General features: G+C 42.1%; 1 protein-coding gene and 1 pseudogene across 1 annotated transcript; one reads left to right on the forward strand and one right to left on the reverse strand.

The window, feature by feature from the left end:
- The first annotated feature begins 12,069 nt into the window (after positions 1-12,069).
- On the forward strand, positions 12,070-15,051 carry LOC133921165 (cytoplasmic tRNA 2-thiolation protein 1-like; annotated as a pseudogene).
- Positions 15,052-15,283: 232 nt separating this feature from the next.
- LOC133921164 (phenylalanine--tRNA ligase alpha subunit, cytoplasmic) lies at positions 15,284-22,594 on the reverse strand. The gene is made up of 18 exons (XM_062365934.1): positions 22,333-22,594; positions 22,126-22,248; positions 21,939-22,037; positions 21,593-21,649; positions 21,305-21,360; positions 21,120-21,212; positions 20,644-20,734; positions 20,521-20,558; positions 20,396-20,434; positions 17,560-17,636; positions 17,402-17,486; positions 17,234-17,333; positions 16,985-17,081; positions 16,340-16,411; positions 16,184-16,250; positions 15,980-16,105; positions 15,645-15,699; positions 15,284-15,571 (listed from the first exon to the last, which is right to left on the reverse strand). The coding sequence occupies exons 1-18, from the start codon at positions 22,501-22,503 to the stop codon at positions 15,518-15,520; spliced, it is 1,500 nt and encodes a 499-aa protein (XP_062221918.1). The 5' UTR covers positions 22,504-22,594; the 3' UTR covers positions 15,284-15,517.
- Positions 22,595-22,777: the final 183 nt, after the last annotated feature.

Genomic DNA, 22,777 nt, shown 5'->3' on the forward strand with positions numbered 1-22,777 from the left:
GGCCTCCGTTTCACAAAAACAAAAACAAAAAAAACAGGTTCAGATCGATTGGTCATCTTTGTTTCAACTTTCACAAATATGTATATTTATTTGGAATTGATGCCATGATATATAGAAAATAAGGGCAAAAAGAAGATCTCATCACATGCCTTTGATCTGATCAATCAAAGTTTTATGCGATCTTCTAATGAGAACCGATTCCTCTAACATGAACGTAAGAGGGATATGATCACTGATATGTAAACCCCTCGTAACTGGATACATATATCAGTAACAACTGCCCTCTAATATTAGTTAAACGAGTCCCGCTCCTTCTGATGTCACATGCGGCTCACTAAGTGCGACAAAAGGTTAGATCCAAACCACACTTAAATTATCCAAGTAACGCTGTCCTCTGATTGATTAGCTTCTCCAGTCAAGGAAAAAAATATAGTTATGAACTTCGCTGGTGATGGAGGGGTTACAGGTTACTACACCCTATTTAACCTATGGTAATTTAGACAAAAGTAAGACCAAACGATGAGTATTTACTTGCCTCTGGAGCTAATCAGAGTATTAAACACTAACAAGACTGACACTTGGAGTCAGTAAACGCAGGGACAGCTAGTTGGCCTATGGAACATGGTAGATGCTACATCCTGTCTATCCATATTGCCAAATGATGGGAAGCACACGGCATCCAAGAATATACCTGCAGACTGGTGAAGCATGTAGTAGATTCTCCACACAGGAATTACTCAGAAGTACTGCTAATAACATTGACTATATCTGTACTCTGTAGCACAATATGCTGCCATTAGTGGGATTTAAACTAAGGATCTACATGCTGAATAATAGCTGCTATATTTGGAGATCTGGCAGTAATTTCCATAGCTAACAAAATTACAGCACTAAAACAGGAGGATCATCGTATATACCTCTGCCAGAAAACAGAAGTAGGGGTACAAAGATCAGAGATGAACAGAAGTTACAGAGAACAGACATGAATGAAAACTTAGCCTGGGCACTTGGGCAGCAAGAACCTTCTCTTTTGGCACCTCGCATCTCTCCCTGCGTAGATGGTCCCCACCGCTCTGTGACTGAGCAGTCGCTGCAGCCATGGGGTCGGTGCAACGGACGTGTTCAGGCCTTCAGGGAAGGACAGTGACAGCAGCGGAACAGTGGCACACAGTTAATCGGCACAGCAGATCGGCATGCCGGCATGGACTGGTGAAAGCGGAGGGCATGGACGGGTACTGGCAGTTATTCTGGCCGCTTGTTCTTTCCCTATCCTCCTCCCATGCTAGCTACATCCTCTGATGGAGAAGCGCTGCTGGCTGTGGTTTTTCTGAAGGAATCCAATGCTTGACTAGCAGCTAGGGATTAGGATAATCTGCCTCGCTGTCGATGGTTGCTTCGCTGCGATCTGCTTGGACTGATTCAAGTCAATGCAGTAAGCAAGTTGGTAGCTAGAGCATGTAGGGTTTGCTTTCAGTTCATGGCATCAAATCAGCTTATCTTGGAAAAGAAAAAGAACGGAATGGGTGGCTCAACTGCACCGAATGGACTAGAATTATATAGACTCTGTTTGATATAGCTATTGTTGACTTCTGTTTTTCAAAAGCTATAAACTAAAATAAACCAACTAATTTGTTACTAGTTTTTAAAAAGCTAAAAAGTTAGCTTTTGACGAAATAAATAAAAAACTTATAAAGTGGCTAAAAGTGGTTTTTCTAAAAAGTTGATGTGTTAATAACCTAAACACTTCTCATAAAAACTAATTTTTTTTATATAAACTATTAGTAACTTTCAGCAAAAATCATTTTTCAAAAAAAATCATAAGTTTCAGCAAGTTTCAGCTATAAAAAAAAGAAACATATTAGCGCCATTTAGAAAATGAAAAGGATATGGGTCACTCTCACACTCTCGTTTGCAGTGATGTCGGCAGTGGAGTGGACCAGATGAGAAGACGGCAATCTGTGTCAGCCATGGAAGGCATGCATGCATGCATAGGTGACCGAATCTAGCGCGCGAGGTGGGCAGGTCAGGTACCGCGCGCATCGGCGCATGCTGCAGCCCATCGCGACCGCGGCCGTGGGAATCAACGGCATCCTTTCCAAGGGGTACTAGCCCCGCTGCTGTTGCGTCGCTTTCTGTTGCCGATTGATCGATATGTACGTGCCGCTCAGTGCTCACGTTCTTCTCTGTTTCTCTCCTTGATTCCGTCCTCGTTTTCCTTTTCAGAGTCTTGGGACACCGGATGAATTGAATGGTGAACACCAGATGTCCAGATCCATCGATGGGGCAAAACAGCAACGGACTGCTGCCGTGCAGTGCAGAGGAGGCGACAGCCATGTCCATGCACGCGTGCGTGCGTGACGTTAGTTACAGCACTTGTTTTGGAAGGAGGTAGGTAAGAGCAGCCGCAATGGGAGAATAAGGGCGGGTAGTATGATTTTACTATCAACATTATACAATATGGAGATGGGTAGTAAGAAAAAAAAGCTTGTTATCTATATTAGTGCTATTATCAGATCATAAGTAATAAAATAATGCTATGCTAGAAGGGGATGACAGAAGTGGAAGATGACGATAGATGCTACAAAATTTTTATTATGATATAGGTCTCAAGTCGTTTTTATGTCCAGCGCTGTTGAAGAAGAAAAGAAAAAAGAGAAATATTAGCTCTATTGCAAATATTAATCTATAGTAGAGCTTGTGAGACCTGTTGCATCCTGTCAGTCTCCTTTTCTCCTCTCTCTCCTCCCTTGCACATGTGACATGTCAAGCTCACTAAGGCATCCGACCAAACAAAGCTTCTTACATGAGCGAAGCTATAAAGTAGTCTGAGTAGTTCCAGGGCTATCCTATAATTTTGGTCTTTTTTTTCTTAGTATTTTGCACTTTTCGGTGGCCCATAGCCATAGCCTATTATCCCAATCGCAGCAAAAACACCTATCTCAACCGACGGCAGCTCCACACGCAATGACGTCCTATCGGTCTTGATCCCCATCTACTTCGAGCAGCTAGCAGACATCTCCATCCTGAGATACTGCTGCCTGCTGATTTGCGCGCCGTGCCCGACGACCGTCACACCGAGGTGCTGACCTACTTCGCCGATCGCTAACCCTAAATCCTCGTGCCTCGGTACCGAGTCGCCGACCCTAAATCCACACGCAGAGCTCACACACCGCCTTCTATATCCTCCACGTCGCACCGGATCCTCTCCATCGAGGATCCTCCACCCGACACTCCCCGACGCACCATCTAGGTAACACTCGTAGCTCCCTGAGGGGACTGATCACTCTAGTGTCATAGGCTTGCATTGTCAGGTGAAGCTTGTGCTTCTGGGTAGCTCGTTCTTTGGGTGACATTTAGGATGGCTCGTTTGACACTATCTGTTTTTTTAGCTTGGGGATCAAGGTATTGCTTTTTGCTTATGGATTTGATTTTGTCTCTTAAATAAGATTAATACGTTCCGTTCATCAAATGCTATCTGCAGATTTTAAAATAATAAACATAAACATTTTGAACAACATATAAATTCCCAATGTCTGTCCTAAATGATGTGGGACATCATTTGTTTTTGCGGGTCATTCCAAGCCTATAATCAGCAATACCATGATAATATTGTACTACCATAATGTTGGATTTACAATTATGTAGGGTTTTTTTTTATCTTGTCAAGTATGTTATGCTGAGAAAATGTGGGGTTTGCTTCTTATGTTTCAACCTCATGCTTATTCTTATAAAAAAGAAAAAAAAAACTACTGCTTATTGGTTGGTTTACATTTACCTAAGTGCTACATGTCATTATGTTGGTCTTGTCATTTCAATTCTAAATCGATGGGTTAATACTTCTAGCCAAAATTGACATATCTTTTAACAATTTGATGGATCAAGTTATGACTCAGTTTTACTTGTAAATTGTAAATGTAGATTTTATTTCGTATGCAAATTTTATTTCATGCATAGACTATTTATATTGTATTTTTTTTATAAATTTTAAATTTATTTGCTAAATTTATGATGTTATTTTTTTAATAAATTTATATTGTATTTTTAATAAATTTTATACTTATATATTATATTCGAAAATTTAGCCTGAACAAAATCAAATCCCGGCTCGGCCCCTTCTTCTCGCCGTCCCATCGAGTATCTCTCCACCCAAATGGAGCCTGGAGTCGACCGGCCTCGATTGGGCGATGTCGTCGAAGCCGCCGCCGCCCGGTCGCCGGTTGTAGACGAGGCCGCTGGCTGTTGCTGCGCCACGGACGCGTACTGCCCGCTTGCTGCCCAGGCCACCCGCAATTCCTCCCTTGGCCGTCCGCTCTCCCGCCGCCGTTCGCACGCACGCTCCTGCCGCCCACGCCGTCTCTCTCTCTCTCTCTCTCTCTCTCCGAACTTGTAGTCCACACATCGCACCGGCGATAGAACTCGGGTCCCGCTGGAGTAGATGGGCGGTAAGGGGGGAGGAGGCCAGCAAATGGTGGCGCTCGGAGGCCGGCTGCTGCTGCGCAATCGAGCCTTTCAACTTCGGGTTGAACTCGTCGCCTCCGCAATCGACCTCGTCGTCGCACAAATCGAGCTCCTCCACCAGATCGAGCACCTCCCCGCGCGATTGGGAAGTAGAGGGCGGCAACGGATGAAGAGGAGGCCAGCGGGACGGAAGGAGGAGGTCTGCTCACGGAGGAGCCGGTGGGAATGGATCAGGATGAGATGGGGTGGCCTGGAGGGGCAAGAGATGAAAGAATTAAGTAAATAATCTGACATGCGGAAACCATTGCAATTTTGGGTAGTGTGCTAAATTTGGATTGTCGGTGGAGTTGTCTTTTGCACTGTTGTTACATGAGGTGGCATGGTAAATTACAGTCCTTCCGAAAAAAAAGAGCATATTTTGTTTTGAAAATTCACCGATATAAATTTTAACCGTTAATTTTATAATATATTATTAATTACTATAAAATCAATACCATATTAAAGTACTTTAAAATACTAATCTATTAAATAAAATTTATATACTAAACATACATATAATTTAACTAATTATCAGTCAAAATTTATAAAATTTGATTTTTTTTAAGAAAATAGACTTGCATTCGGTTAGTAAGTTGCCATGCGGTTAGTAGTAGGAGTAGTTACTGGGACCGGTACACCGGTGGTAGACTGGTAGTACGCCACCGCCATGAATTTACCCGTGGGACGGAACGGAGGCAACCGACCAGAAGGCGTGACCCCGTTGCGCCACACAGGACCCCTCGTGATGTGTTTACGGCGACTATTCACGCGAGGGAGCGTGAGCATGGCTCACACGGAGACGGAGCCCAAGTGTGCAAGGTGGTACTACTCCGGCATTCATGGCCTTCATGCGCACGAGGCTTGGCCGGTGGACACGGCGGGTTCCAAGCGTAAATGGTCTCACGAGTCACGAGCCATCGAATCCAACTGTGCCATGCGCATCACCTTTGACCGCAAGAATTGCATGCTAATTACTAATCAGCTACAATAAAGTATGTAATAATTATCTAAGTATCTAATAGGTAGTTTTAATTATTGTTTATTTTATTTTTTTAATTTAATTAGATGAGAGGGAATCTCTAAAAAAATTTCTGAGTAGATCCAGTGATCAAAGAAAAAGAATACAAAACTTGTATCCTGGTTAGAGCTGAATTTTATTTTCTGTGTTTCGGGCTTCCTTTCACTTTCACCGGCCATCATGTTCCTAGCTTTCTCACATTCCATAACCAACAAAACTTGTTGATTTCTACTGCGGGAATTGTACTAGATTTTCATGGACGGTGAGATGCTTGCTGTGCTAAGATCAGTAGCTATAGCTTGTGATGATGAAATGGAGGGAACAGGGAGAGAGGTTGAGACGACGAAGGGGAAAAGGAGAGGGGAAAAAGTGCTTTTAAGAGTTTGATTAGTGGGGGGACGATGGATCGCGCAAAAGTGCCATATCATGATTACGTGCATGATAGGGTGGATGAGCAACGAAATATTCCTACCTTTTGCCCCGGTGATAGGAAAAGCTACACGTGTCCAAAATAAAGACGAGTGAATAAAAGCTACATCCTTTTTCACGATTAGTGCAAAGCTGTTGTAACAAATCATCGGGCTTTTGCTGCCACCTTCCCATGTGCAAACTGTAACAATAACACTCTTACGTTACGTGAAAAAATGTCCGTAGAGGTAGCATTTGAATCAATGCGCGTATATTTCCCTGTCTTGCGTCGACTTGATTTTTTTGGTCGGATCATACTTAAGAGTTGAGGCCCAGGAAATGAGGGGGATGCTATATTTTCGATGCCTAATTTTTCTTTCCCTCAGTCAGAGTAACTAGGCCATCCGATCGAGATCGGCTGCACCAAACATCATCTTCTCGCTACTCGCCCCCACCGCCATTACAGCGCTAGCTACTCGCCCCCACCGCCATTGCAGCGCTAGCCTGGCTCTATGGGCTGTCAATGTTACTCCCCTCCACGATACAACCCATATAGCAATCCTCCATCATCCGTACATCGTGCCTCCCACATCCAAAATATCCATTGGAACTGAACCACTTGCAATACCTGAAAATATAAAAATAAAAAATAAATAAAAGGGATAAGGTCACGGAATCGTTCCTCACCCTACCCCCACTTCGCCTAATGCCCAACGCCACTCGACACCAACCCTAGACGGTGTTATTGTCGTTGGCGTCACCCGTGAAGCATCTATGTCTTTAATTCGTGATTTGGTAATTAATGATGATATGTTTTTTATGGACTAATATATTTGAATAAGTTATGAAAAAGTTAGTCGCAAAGATATTACGGAGCTAGAAGATGCATAAGTGAAAAATATTAAAATTGCTAGTTTAAGGCAAAGGTATAATTGTATGGTAGTTTTTTTGCCGATTAAAGAAAATTAGATAAGAGAAATTGACAGAATTGATATGATAAGTATCGTACTATTAAGAACGGTTGACGTGCGTTTACTTGAGATATCTATAGTGCCACGATTGCTCAGACTAATTTCATATAAAGTGGGAAATTTAGTTTGAGAGAAACCAAAGAAATGTTGTCTTTGGGATGTTTTTGAGCTGTGGCGGTCTGACCGCCTGAGAGACCGGTCTGACAGCTGTATAAACTTGATTTATACTTAGTAGAATTCAGTCCTGGTCTAACCAAAGAGTGTGCTAGTCTGATCGCCAAACGAACAGATGGGTTCAGACCCTCTGGTCTAGCTGGCGGTCTTATTGTCGGCATGGCCGATCTGACCGCCCTAGGAAAAGTGAGTTTTGGTACTCTGTTATCTACTCGCGGTCTGACCATGAGGGATCGCGATCTGACCGCCCTGGGAACACAGAGTTTTGACACCTTATTTTCTGCTCGCAGTCTGACCGTGACGGGTCACGGTCTGATCACCAAACGTGTGTCAGAGTCATCATCACGCCTTTTATAGCCATTATAGCAAAGAAATCACTCCAATTTAAAATTTAAACCACATAAAATCACAGAGATATGTATATGAATACACACACACACACACACACACACACACACACACACACACACACACACATATATATATATATATATAATACACACACACACCTAAATGTCTATATTCATATATATTAAATTGGCTAAGTATTCCAAAATGCACTAAATTAAAATATAAACTTCTCCATACATTAATTGATTCATGTGCGCTTGGTTAATTGTTTTGTGGTTCTTTGAGTGGAGATTTGAATGGAATGTCTCTCAATTTCAAATCTTTCTTAGTTTCCTTTCTGCTCAAATCTAAATTAAATTCATTTTTTTTTGGATTCAAACCATGTTCCAAATCTCAGAGCTTTGCTATCTTTGCATAATTCAAATATACATGTTTAAATTTATGCCAAGTCCAAAGTCAAATCCAAATTTAAAAACTCCATTTGAAATTAAACCCAAATTCTTTTCCTTTTTCCTTTTTCTTTCGGGCCAAATCTCCTCTCCTTCTCGTTGAGCGGCCCACCCAACCTGACTTCTCTCCCTGCCAGCATGTTGTTTCCCTCCTCCACCAGGACGACGTTGCGCTGTCCGTGCAAAGCCATCGCGATGGCCGACACAATGAGTGCGCTGTCAACTTGCTCGCCACCTTTTGTGTGGTCTCTCTCTCTCTCTCTCTCTCTCTCTCTCTCTCTCTCTCTCTCTCTCTCTCTCTCTCTCTCTCTCTCTCTCTCTCTCTCTCTCAGAGGCCCGATGGTAGGCGCTGCCATCAAGCCGTGCCGCACCTTCTCGCCCCTTGCCGTCTCACTGTCGCACCCCTCCCTCTATAAATAACGTGCATGACCCTCTATTTCTCTGTTTCCCCACCTAGCCGCCACCACTGCCTCGCCGACGCGCCATTACTCGCGTAAGATCCTTGGTGTTGTGTAAGATATGGCGGGTGGTGTGTAAAAATTGGTAAAAATTGTTTTGGTTGTGTCTGGTAGAGTAGTCCTCCGGTCAAGGATGCTCTTAGAGTCTTGAGTTACCTTTATGATTTTCATTGCTAGGACATACCTACCCTGGTCGTTTAAGGACCGAGTCATTGCGTCGTCATACTTAGCCATCCCTGTGCATCGTGTTATGGGTATGACTTGACTTTTTCTTTCACCGAACTGGGTTGGTCATCATACTAGGAGGCTGAGAGCAATGAGGGGTTAAGTGGCCATATGTCCCTCTGTTTGAATGTTTCAAGAACCGACCAAAGGATTAAAAAGAGGGGCTGGTATTTAGTACATGGCCTCTAGTACTTGGAGTGTCTTGTAGAAAAGACTGACAGGAAAAATAATTGAAGTGTCTCGGTATGATTTAATCCTCCACTTGCAACAGTTTGGAGGCTGAGCATATCATGTGGGTATAGTGTACAACATTTACAGAGTGTAAAACTATTCGAATAGCCGTGTCCACGGTTATGGACATGCGAAAGCAGTAACCATGATGATTAGACTCTGGGTGCATGTGTCTTGATGAGTGAGTGTATGGACTAGATGTTCGTGTGATGAGCTTGCTGGCTTAATTCATTAGTAGCAATTTGGCACTAGCGGTACACCATATATGTTGATAGGGACTAAGGAGAGGGGTGTAGCCCCTCCCATGACCGAAAACTCCATAAATATATCTTTTTACCTAGTTTTGAACTATTATAAACTATTTTAAAGTTAACAGTAGAGAATACAATTGAATCCTTGCATAAACTACTTTGTGCTTAAAACTAAACTGTCAAGCCTTATCTTTGAATTACACGTTATGCATCTATCAAATACTTTAAGTAGTATAAGGCTTACTGAGTACCTTTCATACTCACTCTTGCTATCATTCAGATGAGGAAGTCATTGTTGACTACATCGAGGATGGAGGTGTGGATGAAGATTAGAGTAAGAAGTCACGTTTATCCTAGCTGCATGTAGCTTGGGTAGCTATTTTCGTTGTGCTTTTGTTGGCCATTAGGCCAAGTTTGTAAAATATCATATGGTGTGTAAACTTTTTGTATTTTGAACCATAATACCTTATGTACGAAGTTTGACTATGATGCTATGATGTTATACTATGCGTATCAACTACTTAATCCAGGGACTGATACAGGAGGCATAGAAGATCCCGGGTTTAGGATCGTACAGTGCTGGTACGGTATAGATGAAACATTTAGACCCCTAATTCGTGTTTTTTAATTAATGACAATATGAAATTATGGACTAACATGTTTATTTGAGTTATGAAAAGGTTAATCACAAAGATGTTACGAAGCTAGAAGATGCATGTGTGGAAGATATACAAATGACTAGCTCAAGGCAAAGGTATAAATTGTAGGCATTTTATTTTACCAGTCAAAGATGATTAGAGAAAAAAATTAATCAAATCGATAAGATAAATATCGTACTATTAAGAGATATTTAATGTGCGTTTACTTGAGATACCAAAAGTGTCACAATTGCTCAAACTTGTATTTCATATAGGATGAGATATTTAGTTTGAAAAGAACCAAAGAAAACTGCTTTTGAAAGTTCTGTGTTGTAGCGACTTGACCACCAGTAGTGACCGGTCTGACCGCTGTATAAACAAGGTAGTTTAGCTTAAATTTTAAGAGCCGCCAGTCTGACCGTTATATAAACAATGTCAAGGTTTCCCAATTATTAAGTCTCAGTCTGAACGGGTGGCATCTCGGTCTAACCGGGTGGTGTCCCGATCTAACTATCAAGGAACAAAGGGGTTCATACCCTTTGCTCTTACTGGCGGTCTGACCACAAGGCTTGGTCGATCTGACAGCCTAGTAATAGAGAGTTATGGTGCTTTGTTCCATGCTCACGGTCTAACAGTGACTTGTGGCAGTCTAACTACTAGACTGCTGACAAAGTCATCATTACACTTTTATAGTCATTGTACTGCTAGCGGTTTGATCGCTAGATGAACTGCAATCTGACCGCCAGAAGTATAGATCTGTCAAATCATGGGTAACATCACATTTTGCATGATAGGCTATAAATAGACGCTTGGCTAGTTCAAGGGGGCTCTATAGCACTTCACTACAATACTTTTGAGCAATTTCTCTTCTTCTCTCCCTCTTTTGGCTTAGTGGTTGCATATTTATGAGTGTGAGAGCATCTAGTGCCTAACTTTGAAGAGTTTGAGTATCGAGGAACTAACGATCCTTCAAGAAAGCGTCATTGACTAGTTACTTTTGGAGATTGTCGCCTCCTAAACGGCTTGGAGGTGGATGCGCCATGGAGCCCTTTAAAGAAGCTTGTGAAGGAGTCATAGTGGTGATTGTGAAAGGTTTTGAGCATGCCTTACCGGAGCGGTACATTGTTACTCTAGTAAAATTGAGGTATTAAACAATTCATTGTTGTATTCTGGCTTAAGATTAAGTTGCTTGGCGTAAGCCATTTCTCGGTGTGAGAATTGGATACTTGATAGGGAAGTGATTAGAAGCTCGAACTCATCTCAACATGGATTAGGGGTGATCGACAAATCACCGATAACATAGGATAAACTTCGGGTGTCATCTCTTAAGCTATTTACTTTCATGCAATTTACATCATGTAATTTATCTTCTTAGAATATAAATGGTAGCATATCATCTTAGGATTGCAAATCTTGACATAGATCTTAGTTGTTTCATATTGCTTTAGTGATTTTTAGTTTGTTTCTGTAAGTTTTCTTGATCGTTTAGCAATTAGTTTTAAAATCTTCTATTCATCTTTTTCTAGTCGGTATCCTTAATTCTACAATAGTGTCGTATGTTACCTGTGGAGGGATACGCCACACACTCTTATGTTACTTGAGGAGAGGTAAGGGTGAGAAAGAGAATGACAAATGCATTTATATGGATGTCTTTACTTTAATCGCTTTGATGTTATTTTTATATTGCAAGGAAGTCTTTAATATTGTTTTTTGGGTTGTTACTGCTACGGTGGAACATAGCTAGTGGACGATAACATATGATCATTGTTGTATTGTCAAGATTAATCATGTTTTTTTGAGATTGTTAGCATGTTCAGTTTATTATCTTTATTAAATATGAATGCTTAATTAACTATAGCTAAATAGTTTATTAAAGCAATTAACTTGTTGAGATTCGAACCACATCTTTGCTATCTCTTTAGATGCGCCTTAAGACGATGACTGGTATGCAAGATGGGTAGCAACATGTCTTGCACGAACACATCTATTTTTTGGTTTAGTTCTATTATGTTATCAGATTAGACTTTTAGTTGTCTATTATATATTTATCTGGTTATGACATGAATATATGATCGAGTTATGTTCCTCATCTACTATGATGCTTACTACTGTTAGTATAATTTTCTCATTTGATGGGTCCGTAGATTAGTTTAGTAACGCTCCGGACTTATAATAGTCTCTGGTGCGGCATCACCATCGCTAACCTAGCCGGAAACGCCAACGTCGGAACAACGAAAAAAAAAAAACAGGCGCATATAGTGAAGGAAGCGTGAGAAAACAATGCATGGCACCTGTGACAAACTGAGGCCTTGTTTTTGGATGGATGAGATTGGGAAGGATCTAAGCCCATAAAAGCTCATATTAGATAGGCCGAAATACTACCAATTCGGCCCACCAAAATCCGCCTAAGTTACCCACCTGACTATTCGCGCCTTTCCCCAAAACCGCCGCACTGACCGCCTCTCCTCCGGCGCCGCAACTTCGCCGCCGCCCGTTTCATCGAACCAATCGGAAATTCTCCTGCCATGGACAGCTCCGCAGCTGACGGCCCGAAGCTGCCACCGTCGAGGGCGGGGATCCGCCTCTGCGTGCGATGCGGCGAGCGGAAGGCCGCGCTGAAGCGGCCCAAAGCCCTAGAGCAGGTGCGTCTCGCCCAGTCGTCACGGCACCGGTTTAATTTGTTGCTGTGTTTTAGGAAAGTTCGAGCGTTAGGAGCCAACGACTTATCTGTGAGAACTTTGGATTGGCTCACTCGGTTTGATATGATTTTGCGAAGCGGAGTGAAGAAAAGTTGCCCTTTTGTGTATTCATTCATGAAACTTTGTGAAGAATTTTGCTTTATTAAATGATGTTTTACACGTGCAATTCCTGTATATCGTTGTGTCTTCTTGAACGTTTACATGTTAGCCTTATAATGAGCTCTTGTTTTGCGGATTGTGAGCTTCTTTCATCTGGCATTCATAAAAGAGTGCTTATATTTCTTCTTTTAGATCTGTAGGGAATGCTTCTACATCGTATTTGAGGACGAAATTCATCAAACTATTGTCGACAATACTTTGTTTAAAGCCGTTGAACGTGTGGCAATTGGAGCTTCTGGTGGAAAAGGTAACTGTGCCATCAGTAGCTAACGAAGTAACAGGAGGTTCCTACGACACTCGATACACCTTTGTTCTAAGTTTCTATACATTTGAAATGCTTAAGTATGTAGATATGCTTCGTATCCTCGGTGTATAAAGGGGTGAAGCAATAATATCCTCTTTCACAAAATAACTACATGGCCAATATGGAAGGGGTCGTCGTCTTCTTGAGAGCCTTATGTGTGCCTGTCATTCATCTATTTACTCTAGGCTTGATGGCAATAGGTCAAGTGTCGCTCTATCATGAATATGATAAACCATCCATCAGGGTCTCGAGTCTTGACTGTCGAGCCATTGAGCTTAGCTGTATAGTACAAAGGCGAGTTTATTATATACTTATAGTTACATAACATACGTTTCTTTCATGCTTAAACATGCTTGATTTCCCTGCAGATTCCAACATCTCTTTTATTTCTGTTATGCAGATTCAACCGTGCTTGCTTATGTGTTATCGGAGTTAAACCGTGGTCACAACTATGGACTTGATTTGTTCCTTTTATCTGTTGATGAAGGAATCACAGGATATAGAGACGACTCACTAGAAACTGTTAAAAGGAATGAAATACAGGTTCCCTTCCCCCTTGTCTCAGATATACTCGCTCAGTTCTGCTGGAACCTTCAATTGTCAATATTATCTTTTGTTCTATTTCTGGCAGAAATTTAATTCAACACCATTCCTTATTGCAGTATGGCCTGCCACTGAAGATAGTTTCCTATAAAGACCTCTACGGCTGGACAATGGATGATATTGTGAAAGCAATTGGTCTAAAAAAACAACTGTACTTTCTGTGGAGTTTTTCGACGCCAGGTAGTTCTTACATGCAAACCTTCACTGATCATCCTTTTCTTTCTCGGCACTAGACCGAGGTGCTGCTCTCCTGAAAGCTGATAATATTGTAACTGGGCATAATGCAGATGACATTGCAGAAACAGTCTAGCTGAACATTCTACGTGGTGATATTGCAAGGTATATGTCGGTTGTAGGGTAAGTATTTTCTTAAGTTCCCTTTTTATACTTTTGGGTTGATGTTTTGTTACTCTTTTATAGGTTAAATAGATGTACCTTTATAACTACTGGTGAAGATGGGCCAATCCCAAGATGCAAGCCTGTCAAATACACCTACGAGAAGGAGATTGTCATATATCCTTTGTATGAAATATCTCATATCTTCATTTTTTATTATGTTTGATTTATCCAAGTATATTTTGAATCCTTGACTGTATGGCACATACGCATACTTAAAAAAGCTGGACTACTTCTCTACAGAATGTAATGTCTGGTTCATTTAATGTGCAGTTTTTTTGTCATTTTCTCCGCAATTGAAAACATCACTTTAGTGCAATATCTGAAGATGCTAGAATGATACTTAAATCTGAATATAGATTTCAATCATCACTGTCTGCTCTAGCATCTGTAGGTTATGCCTTGTTTTCTTTCACTAATACCACGCTCATTAGTATAAGTCTGCTCAACTTCGTTCCTCCTAAGTTGATGCAATATATACCACAAATCTGCTAATCTAACTGACCTGTGCCACAATTCTCTCGAAATTGAGAATGTGTTCATTTGATTCTATTGTGATTCAGGCATCTATTCACCAAATGCATACCGTGGTTTTGCTCGTGAATTTATTAAAGATTTAGAAAGGATGATGTAAAGGAAGGATCCCTCCTCTATCTTCTGTGGATGTTTGCATCTTAGTTGAATAGCCTTGGCTCAGTAGATAAGCAATGGTGCAGGCCTAGAGCTATATTGGACATCATAAAATCTGGTGAAAATTTTAGAATCTCCACAACAACAAGGATGCCGGAGCAAGGAACGTGTCAACGCTGTGGCTACATTTCTGGTCAGGTATTACCATGACGCTAAATCTGAATTCTTATTGTGCATATGAAAAACCGAGGACTTTTGTTTCTGCTAGGACACTTCATAAGCCGTTAGTATATTTGAAAAACAGCTTACACAATGATGACTAATTCCGTTGAATGATGTGAATTATATTCTGTTGTGACAGAAATTATGCAAAGCGTGTGTCCTGCTGGACGGATTGAATCGAGGCTTGCCGAAACTAGGCATAGGGAGGACTAAAGTGGGTGCTGGAGCTGACAGTGATGCTAAGCAGCAAGCCAAACGTTCAGAGAGGAGTACATTTGAGTCTACAAGGGAAACACGGGAACTTCGACTTCTTGATCTCGACTGCAATTTTGTTTTAAAAAACTAATAAAATTTTATGAAATTTGTATCGTTGTTGTTTTACTAGGCATTGATCATTTGACCGATTCGATTGTTGTGACCTGACTTTTTTTTTTGGTAAGAAGTACGTGTTACTCTCAGACTGTTGAAATTAGTAACTGAACATGATTGACTGGCTGCAGCCATATACATCAATTTTGGATTATATGAGAATGCTAGCATAAAACATCACAAACCCATGGGAAAACATACATGCATCATAATTGGCAAAACATTGAATATAAAACAAAAAAATGCTAGCAATCTCATATCATCCAAAATTGTAATACACAAACTTGGATTTTTTATAAAATTAATGTACCTGCTACGATCTCACACAAGTAAAAAAAGTTGCATTTCGAAATTTGGACTTCCTCTGTTAAAAGTACATGTGTTGGTGTATCAACTTCAAGGGAGAACAACAAAAAAGGAAAACAAAATTCTCAACCAAATCAAACTCCAGAGTTCTCCCCGTGTTACTGCAGTCCCAACCGACATAGTGGGTTGCTCTTGATGAGGTTGAAATCAACCTGGAAAGGGCGAAATATAAATACAGGCTCATATTAACAGGAAAAAAATCGGCATAACAGTATAACACAATACCTTTGGTCCAAACAGGTCCCTTATGTTGTCAATGCCATAAAGAATCATTGTTGGCCTGGATTAAGAAACAAAATAAGGTTAGTACAGATTTCTTACAATTAGTTAGATAGTTTACAATCTCAGAGAGGAAGGGACAGAAACATAAGTAGACCTTGTTTTGCATCCAAGCCTTCCAAAGTACGACATTTCACAATACTAATCAGACACTTCTATAGTCTCAGCTATTAGTTGATTAATATAATTCCTAAGATACTTATTTTGACAAATCAGTTTAGGACCTAACTTATAACGTGTATAAACAACGAATGCCTCAATGTGAGCAAGCACTGTTATACCTTTCAAGTGAAAGACCCCATGCAATAACATTAACACCGTCCGGCAGTCCCATGGGAAGCAACATCTCAGGCCTAAACATGCCTGAATTACCAACTTCGACCCATTTCTTCAAACCATCATGGTAACTGAAAAGAAGCACAACAATGATTCAAGAATAACAAAAATCAAGAAACTAATAGCAAGCAAAAAGAGTTGTTTCTGACCTGAAAATTTCCATGCTTGGTTCAGTATATGGATTGTAGGCAGGTTTGAAACGCAGCTTTGACATGCCTAAGAACCAGAAGAAAAGACCCACTTTTATAACGGCCCACTTTTTGCATGATTTATTATGGTTTATGACAAAGCAGATGGTTTAGCACCTAGGCTTGAGAAGAAATCCTCCAATACGCCAATCAGATCACCAAGCGTCAAACCATAATCACAGATAAGACCTGAAAATGAAACATTGTATGACAATACGGTGCCAGCAAGTAGGACTGTTAGAAAAAGCTCGAGGCTCACGAGCTACTCGAACTCAGCTCGCTAAAAGCTTGATTTGAGATCGGGTTGTTTGAGATTCGAGCCGAGCTCGAGCCGAGCTCGAAGCTCGTAAGCCTCTTATTCTATTCAATAATTTGACAATTTATGCGCTTGCTTAGCAATAGAGAAGAAAATTTGTGAATTTTGGCTATTAACGAGCCTACTCGAGCCGAGCTCGAGCTTCTCTAGGCTCGGTCGGCAACTCAGGCTCGCTCGAGCTCAGCTCAAGTTTCTGTCTCACTCAAGCTTGAGCTCGCCATGCTAGGCTCGCTCGAGCTCGCCATGCTAGGCTCGCTCGAGCTCGCCATGCTAGGCTCGCTCGAGCTCGGCTCGTTGACAGCCCTACTAGCAGGTTACTGTACAGAATTCAAGATATTTATTTGGAAACCTATAGGGGTAGAAATGCTACACTAAAAAAATTCTACACCTTTTTGTTAGGATATCTAATAAACAACTACATGAGCAAGAAAACAGAAAACAGGTACCTTCTATCTGGTGAAATTCAGCAAGATGAGTCCGGTCAACAGCTTCATTTCGAAAAACTCGATCAATGGAGTAGTATCTCTTAGGAGCAAAAGGTTTCTGAAAGGTGAATATCATCATATAAACAATGTCATGAACCATTCAACAAGATATGACAAAATTAATGCCACTGCCAATAAATTGGACAAATTAAGATTGACAAAGTTGCAATACGACCACAACATAATAGTAAACAGAACCTTTTGATTTACCTCCTGAGCAAGCTTGTATAACATTCTTGTGGATACAGCAGTTGTATGAGTACGAAGCAGATTCTTCTCTGCTTCATCCCGTTTCCAGTCATAACCATATCTGCAGACAACAATCTTTTATAACCACAAACTTTAGAGCTAAAGTGCAACACTAATATCAGAAGATACCCTTTGGAGCCATAGCCACCAGATTGATGAACTTGCTTTACTTTCTCAAGATAGTCCTCAGGCAGCTGTTTTGTAGCTGCAGGGGCTGCACAATTTGATCGACAAGTAAGATATACACCCAACTTTGATCATGAGACTGAACAGGATCTCATGCATACCATTCAGGAAAAATGTATCATGGGAATCCCGAGCAGGATGCTGTTGTGGCTGGAACAGTGCATCGAAATTCCAGAAGCTAACAAAGAAACAGCAATCACATGCAGTGTTAGGAATATAGGGATCCTTAATCAGCAAACTGTGATACGATCTATGTGTTACAACAACAACAACAACAAAGCCTTTCAGTCCCAAACAAATTGGGGTAGGCTAGAGATGAAACCCATAAGATCTTGAAAGTCTAGTCATGGCTCTGGCACGTGGATAGCTAACTTCCACGCACCCCTGTCCATGGCTAGTTCTTTGGTGATATTCCAGTCTTTCAGATCCCTCTTTACAGACTCCTCCCATGTCAAGTTTGGTCTACCTCGACCTCTCTTGACATTATCCGCACGCTTTATTCTTCCGCTATGTACAGGCGCTTCTGAGGGCCTGCGTTGTATATGCCCAAACCATCTCAAACGATGTTGGACAAGCTTCTCTTCAATTGGTGCTACACCAACTCTATCACGTATGTCATCACTCCGAACCCGATCCTTTCTTCTGTGGCCACACATCCATCTCAGCATGCGCATCTCCGCTACACTCAACCGTTGGACATATCGCCTTTTAGTTGGCCAACATTTTGCGCCATACAACATCGCAGGTCTAATTGCCGTCCTATAGAACCTGCCTTTTAGCTTCTGTGGTACTCTCTTGTCGCAGAGGACGCCGGAAGCTTGGCGCCACTTCATCCATCCGGCTTTGATTCGATGGCTCACATCTTCATCGATTTCACCATCCTTCTGCAGCATCGACCCCAAATATCGAAAGGTATCCTTCTGAGGTATCACCTGCCCGTCAAGGCAAACCTCATCCTCCTCGTGCCTAGTAGTACTAAAATCGCACCTCATGTACTCAGTTTTAGTTCTACTAAGCCTAAAACCCTTCGACTCCAAGGTCTGTCTCCACAGCTCCAACTTTCCATTTACCCCCGTCCGACTATCGTCGACTAGCACCACATCATCTGCAAAGAGCATACACCATGGGATATCACCTTGTATATCCCTTGTGACCTCATCCATCACCAAAGCAAAAAGATAAGAGCTCAAAGCTGACCATTGGTGCAGTCCTATTCTAATTGGAAAATCATTGGTGTCACCATCGCTTGTCCGAACACTTGTCACAACATTATCGTACATATCCTTGATAAGGGTAATATACTTTGTTGGGATTTTGTGCTTCTCCAAGGCCCACCACATAACATTCCGCGGTATCTTATCGTAGGCCTTCTCTAAGTCAATGAACACCATATGCAAGTCCTTCTTTTGCTCCCTGTATCTCTCCATAAGTTGTCGTACCAAGAAGATAGCTTCCATGGTCGACCTCCCAGGCATGAAACCAAACTGATTTTTGGTCACGCTTGTCATTCTTCGTAAGCGGTGTTCAATGACTCTCTCCCATAGCTTCATCGTATGGCTCATCAGCTTAATCCCACGGTAATTAGTACAACTTTGAATATCCCCCTTATTCTTGAATATTAGTACTAATATACTCCGCCTCCATTCTTCGGGCATCTTGTTTGCCCAAAAAATAAGGTTGAAAAGCTTAGTTAGCCATACAATTGCTATGTCTCCAAGGCATCTCCACACCTCAATAGGGATACCATCAGGGCCCATTGCCTTGCCTCCTTTCATCCTTTTTAAAGCCTCCTTGACCTCAAACTCCTGAATCCTTCGTACAAAACGCCTGTTGGCATCATCAAAGGAGTCGTCCAGCTCAATGGAAGAGCTCTCACCTCCTCCATTGAACAGCTGGTCGAAGTACTCTCGCCATCTATTCTTAATCTCATCTTCCTTCACCAGAAGTCGATCTGTCCCATCCTTGATGCATTTGACTTGGTTGACATCCCTCGTCTTCCTCTCACGGATCTTGGCCATCTTATAGATATCCCTTTCCCCTTCCTTCGTGTTTAACCGCTGGTAGAGGTCCTCATACGTCCGACCTCTTGCTTCACTCACTGCTCGCTTTGCGGTCTTCTTCGCCACCTTGTACTTCTCTATGTTGTCAACACTCAAGTCCAAGTGTAGGCGTTTGAAACATTCTTTCTTCTCCTTGATAGCCTTCTGGACATCCTCGTTCCACCACCAGGTATCTTTCGCTTCGCTTCTACTTCCCCTCGTCACCCCAAACTCCTCGGAAGCCACCTTCCGAATGCAAGTCGCCATCTTTATCCACATATTGTTTGCATCACCTTCTTCCTCCCAAGAGCCCTCCTTAATTACCCTCTCCTTGAAAGCTTGAGCCGCTCCCCCCCTGAGCTTCCACCACTTCGTTCTAGCGACTTTAGCGCGCTTATCCCGCTGGACACGTATCCGGAAGCGGAAGTCAGCCACCAAAAGCTTATGTTGAGGGACAACACTCTCTCCAGATATCACCTTACAATCTAGGCAAGCACGCCTGTCTTCTCTTCTCGAGAGGACGAAATCGATCTGGCTAGAGTGTTGGCCACTACTAAAGGTCACTAGATGGGATTCCCTCTTTTTAAAGAGGGTGTTAGCTACGATCATGTCGTAGGCTAGAGCAAAGCTTAAGACATCCTCTCCTTCTTGATTCCTGCTTCCACTACGATCTATGTGTTACATTGTCTCTAAATAGTCACATCGTGTTGTCTCACAAAAGTTTGTTGAAAAGATCACTAGTATTAGTACTACTAAAAAGTGGCACATAGAAACCTACATTTCTTGTTTATTTTAGAGCACAACATCATCAGCTGTAGCAAGACCATCTGAAGTAGGGAAGGTGCAGTACATGTTTATAGTTATTTTTGTGGGGTGCAAACATTAATAAAACACACACCTGCTCTCAACGAAATTGTTGGTTGGCATCTCAGTAAATCTGCGTCACCAATACAATGAATTAATCCATTTTCTCAAAAAACCTTGCTGAATACGAATATCACAAACAAATTGTTTTTTATTTACCCCATCTTAATAAAGATGTTCTGGATTTCCTCACGAACCTGAAGCAAATAACGAAATTAAAGTTTGCAATCACTCGATTAATCAGAAAAGCAGTATGGTAAATTGCAGAAACTGTAGAAATACCTCCAATAAAGGATGTGCATAACCTTTGGCTATAGGTTGCCCTTGAGCTCCATAATTATAATCTTTGAATTCAAGGTCCTTCCAGTCACCACTACAGGACAGAAAATTCGTCAGAAATGAACATGACACAAGTCTGTAAAGATGATGTAGCATATAGAACATTCGAAAACAGAAATTACAAAAGGCATTGTATGCACTCTTTAACAAATATACATTTATTAAAAATGCCAAATTTAACATGACAAATTAATAATACCAATATTGATCTACAGAGTATATGACAAAGACAATAATTGAATCCTGAAAATGAAAATTATGATAGGACAAATGGCCAAGCAATGCAAAACACAATCTGGAAAATAGTTTTCTATGCACATGGACATTTGCCATACATCAGAGTTAAAATATATAGTCAACAAACAGGGATATCCTGCTCAATTTCGGAAACAAACTCGAGAGAAATGACATAGAATTACCTCCTAAGGTGTTCTGTTGTCACATCAGTTGCCAATGTTTTCCTCTTTATAACAAACTCGGGTCCTTTCTTTAGTGAGTACCAAATTGATTTCCTGTAAAACATCAAGGCAGACGAACAAATTAGTACTATCACAACAGTGCACACTACAATAAAAAATCATCTCTTCAGATCAGAAGCACTTACTCTTTCGTAATAAGCTTTCTTCTCTTCAAATCATCAATCACTTTATCAGGAACAACCTACATCAGAATGCTTTTCTCTTTTTAGAAAGGGAAGAATTTCACAGTAAGATGAAGGGAAAATACCAAACAATACTTTTAGTACAGGATAACTGCATTCTGTATACATTACTGAACTCACCAGAAGTAAAAGGCTCCAATGAACTAAAATAAATCATACAGTGAGCTTAATACTGCCTAACAACTATTCATGCGGTGCCAAAAATGAATGATGAGCCACAAGTACACAAACCTCCCCGTTCTCTAGTCTTTTAAGCTGATCCTGCAACTCATCCTTGACATTCTCAACCTGAATAAAAGATGTTGAAACCATTAGATGTGACGCCTTAAGATAAAACTGGACCACAGAAGATAAAAGCAAAGCCCAGAAACCTACTTGGGTAAGCACAGACCTACTTATCTGCACTTAAATTTTGCACAGCATAGTTATATCGTTCGGGTATGGGCACCAAGAGACTCCAGCGCATCAATCAACAAACCGAGAAAATGGCTATGGTAAACAATCCTAAATTTGCATATAGAGCTGTTCTTCTCAGCTGTCTGCATACACACATTCCACAATGAGCTCAAATCCATACCTTCCTGAGGACCAAGTCCTTGTTCCCCTTCTCGAACCCAATCCACTTGTTCCTCGCAGCCGCCTTCATGCCGACGTCGAACGCTTCCCCCAATTTCGCCTAATGGGCACCAAATCTACACATTAGCATTCGGAAGGAACAAAGCCCTCCACACAATTCGAGCACCAAAACCCTACAAAAACCTCACCTTGAGCGCGTCCTTGGAGGCGCCCTCGGGCGGGATGGCAGCGACGAGCTGCGCCTCAGGGGAGCCCCTCGCGGCGTAGCCCTTGGCCTCCTCGGTGAGCACCCATGTCTCCTTGGTGATGTCCTGCGGGAAGGTAAGAGCCGGATAGGTCTCGCGGTCCAGATAAAGCCTGCGGTTCTGGAGATGGAGAGAGGAGGAGGCGCGTACGGTGCTGTCGACGATGCGGAAAGCGGAAAGGCTCTTGATGACGCCCTCGAGTTCGGCGTGGGAGACGCCGAGGGAGGAGGCGAAGGAGCGGGAGTCGGAGACCTCGCCCGCGGAGTTGAGGTGCGCGAGGAGGCCGGCCTCCACGTCCCCCGCCGGCGACTTCTCCGTCATGGCGCAAGGTGAGGTTGCGGCGGCGGCGGCGAGGCTTCCGAGACCGAGAGTCGGATGACAGAGGGCAAGAGATCGTCTGGCGAAGTCGGGGGTTCGGTCCCTGATTCATTTTACAAGTGGGCCACCTTTTTTTAGAGGGACAAGTGGGCTAGCTTGGCTTCCAAGTTCCAACCGAGCCCAGAAATTATCTGATGGCTCTCTCTTACCGCCGAAGCCCACGGCCTACTCCGCCTGTGAGCAGCGCGCCCTAGCTCAGGCAGGCCGGCGCGGTAGC

The sequence above is a fragment of the Phragmites australis genome, chromosome 6 (assembly GCF_958298935.1).
Source record: "Phragmites australis chromosome 6, lpPhrAust1.1, whole genome shotgun sequence".
Taxonomy (NCBI): Eukaryota; Viridiplantae; Streptophyta; class Magnoliopsida; order Poales; family Poaceae; genus Phragmites; species Phragmites australis.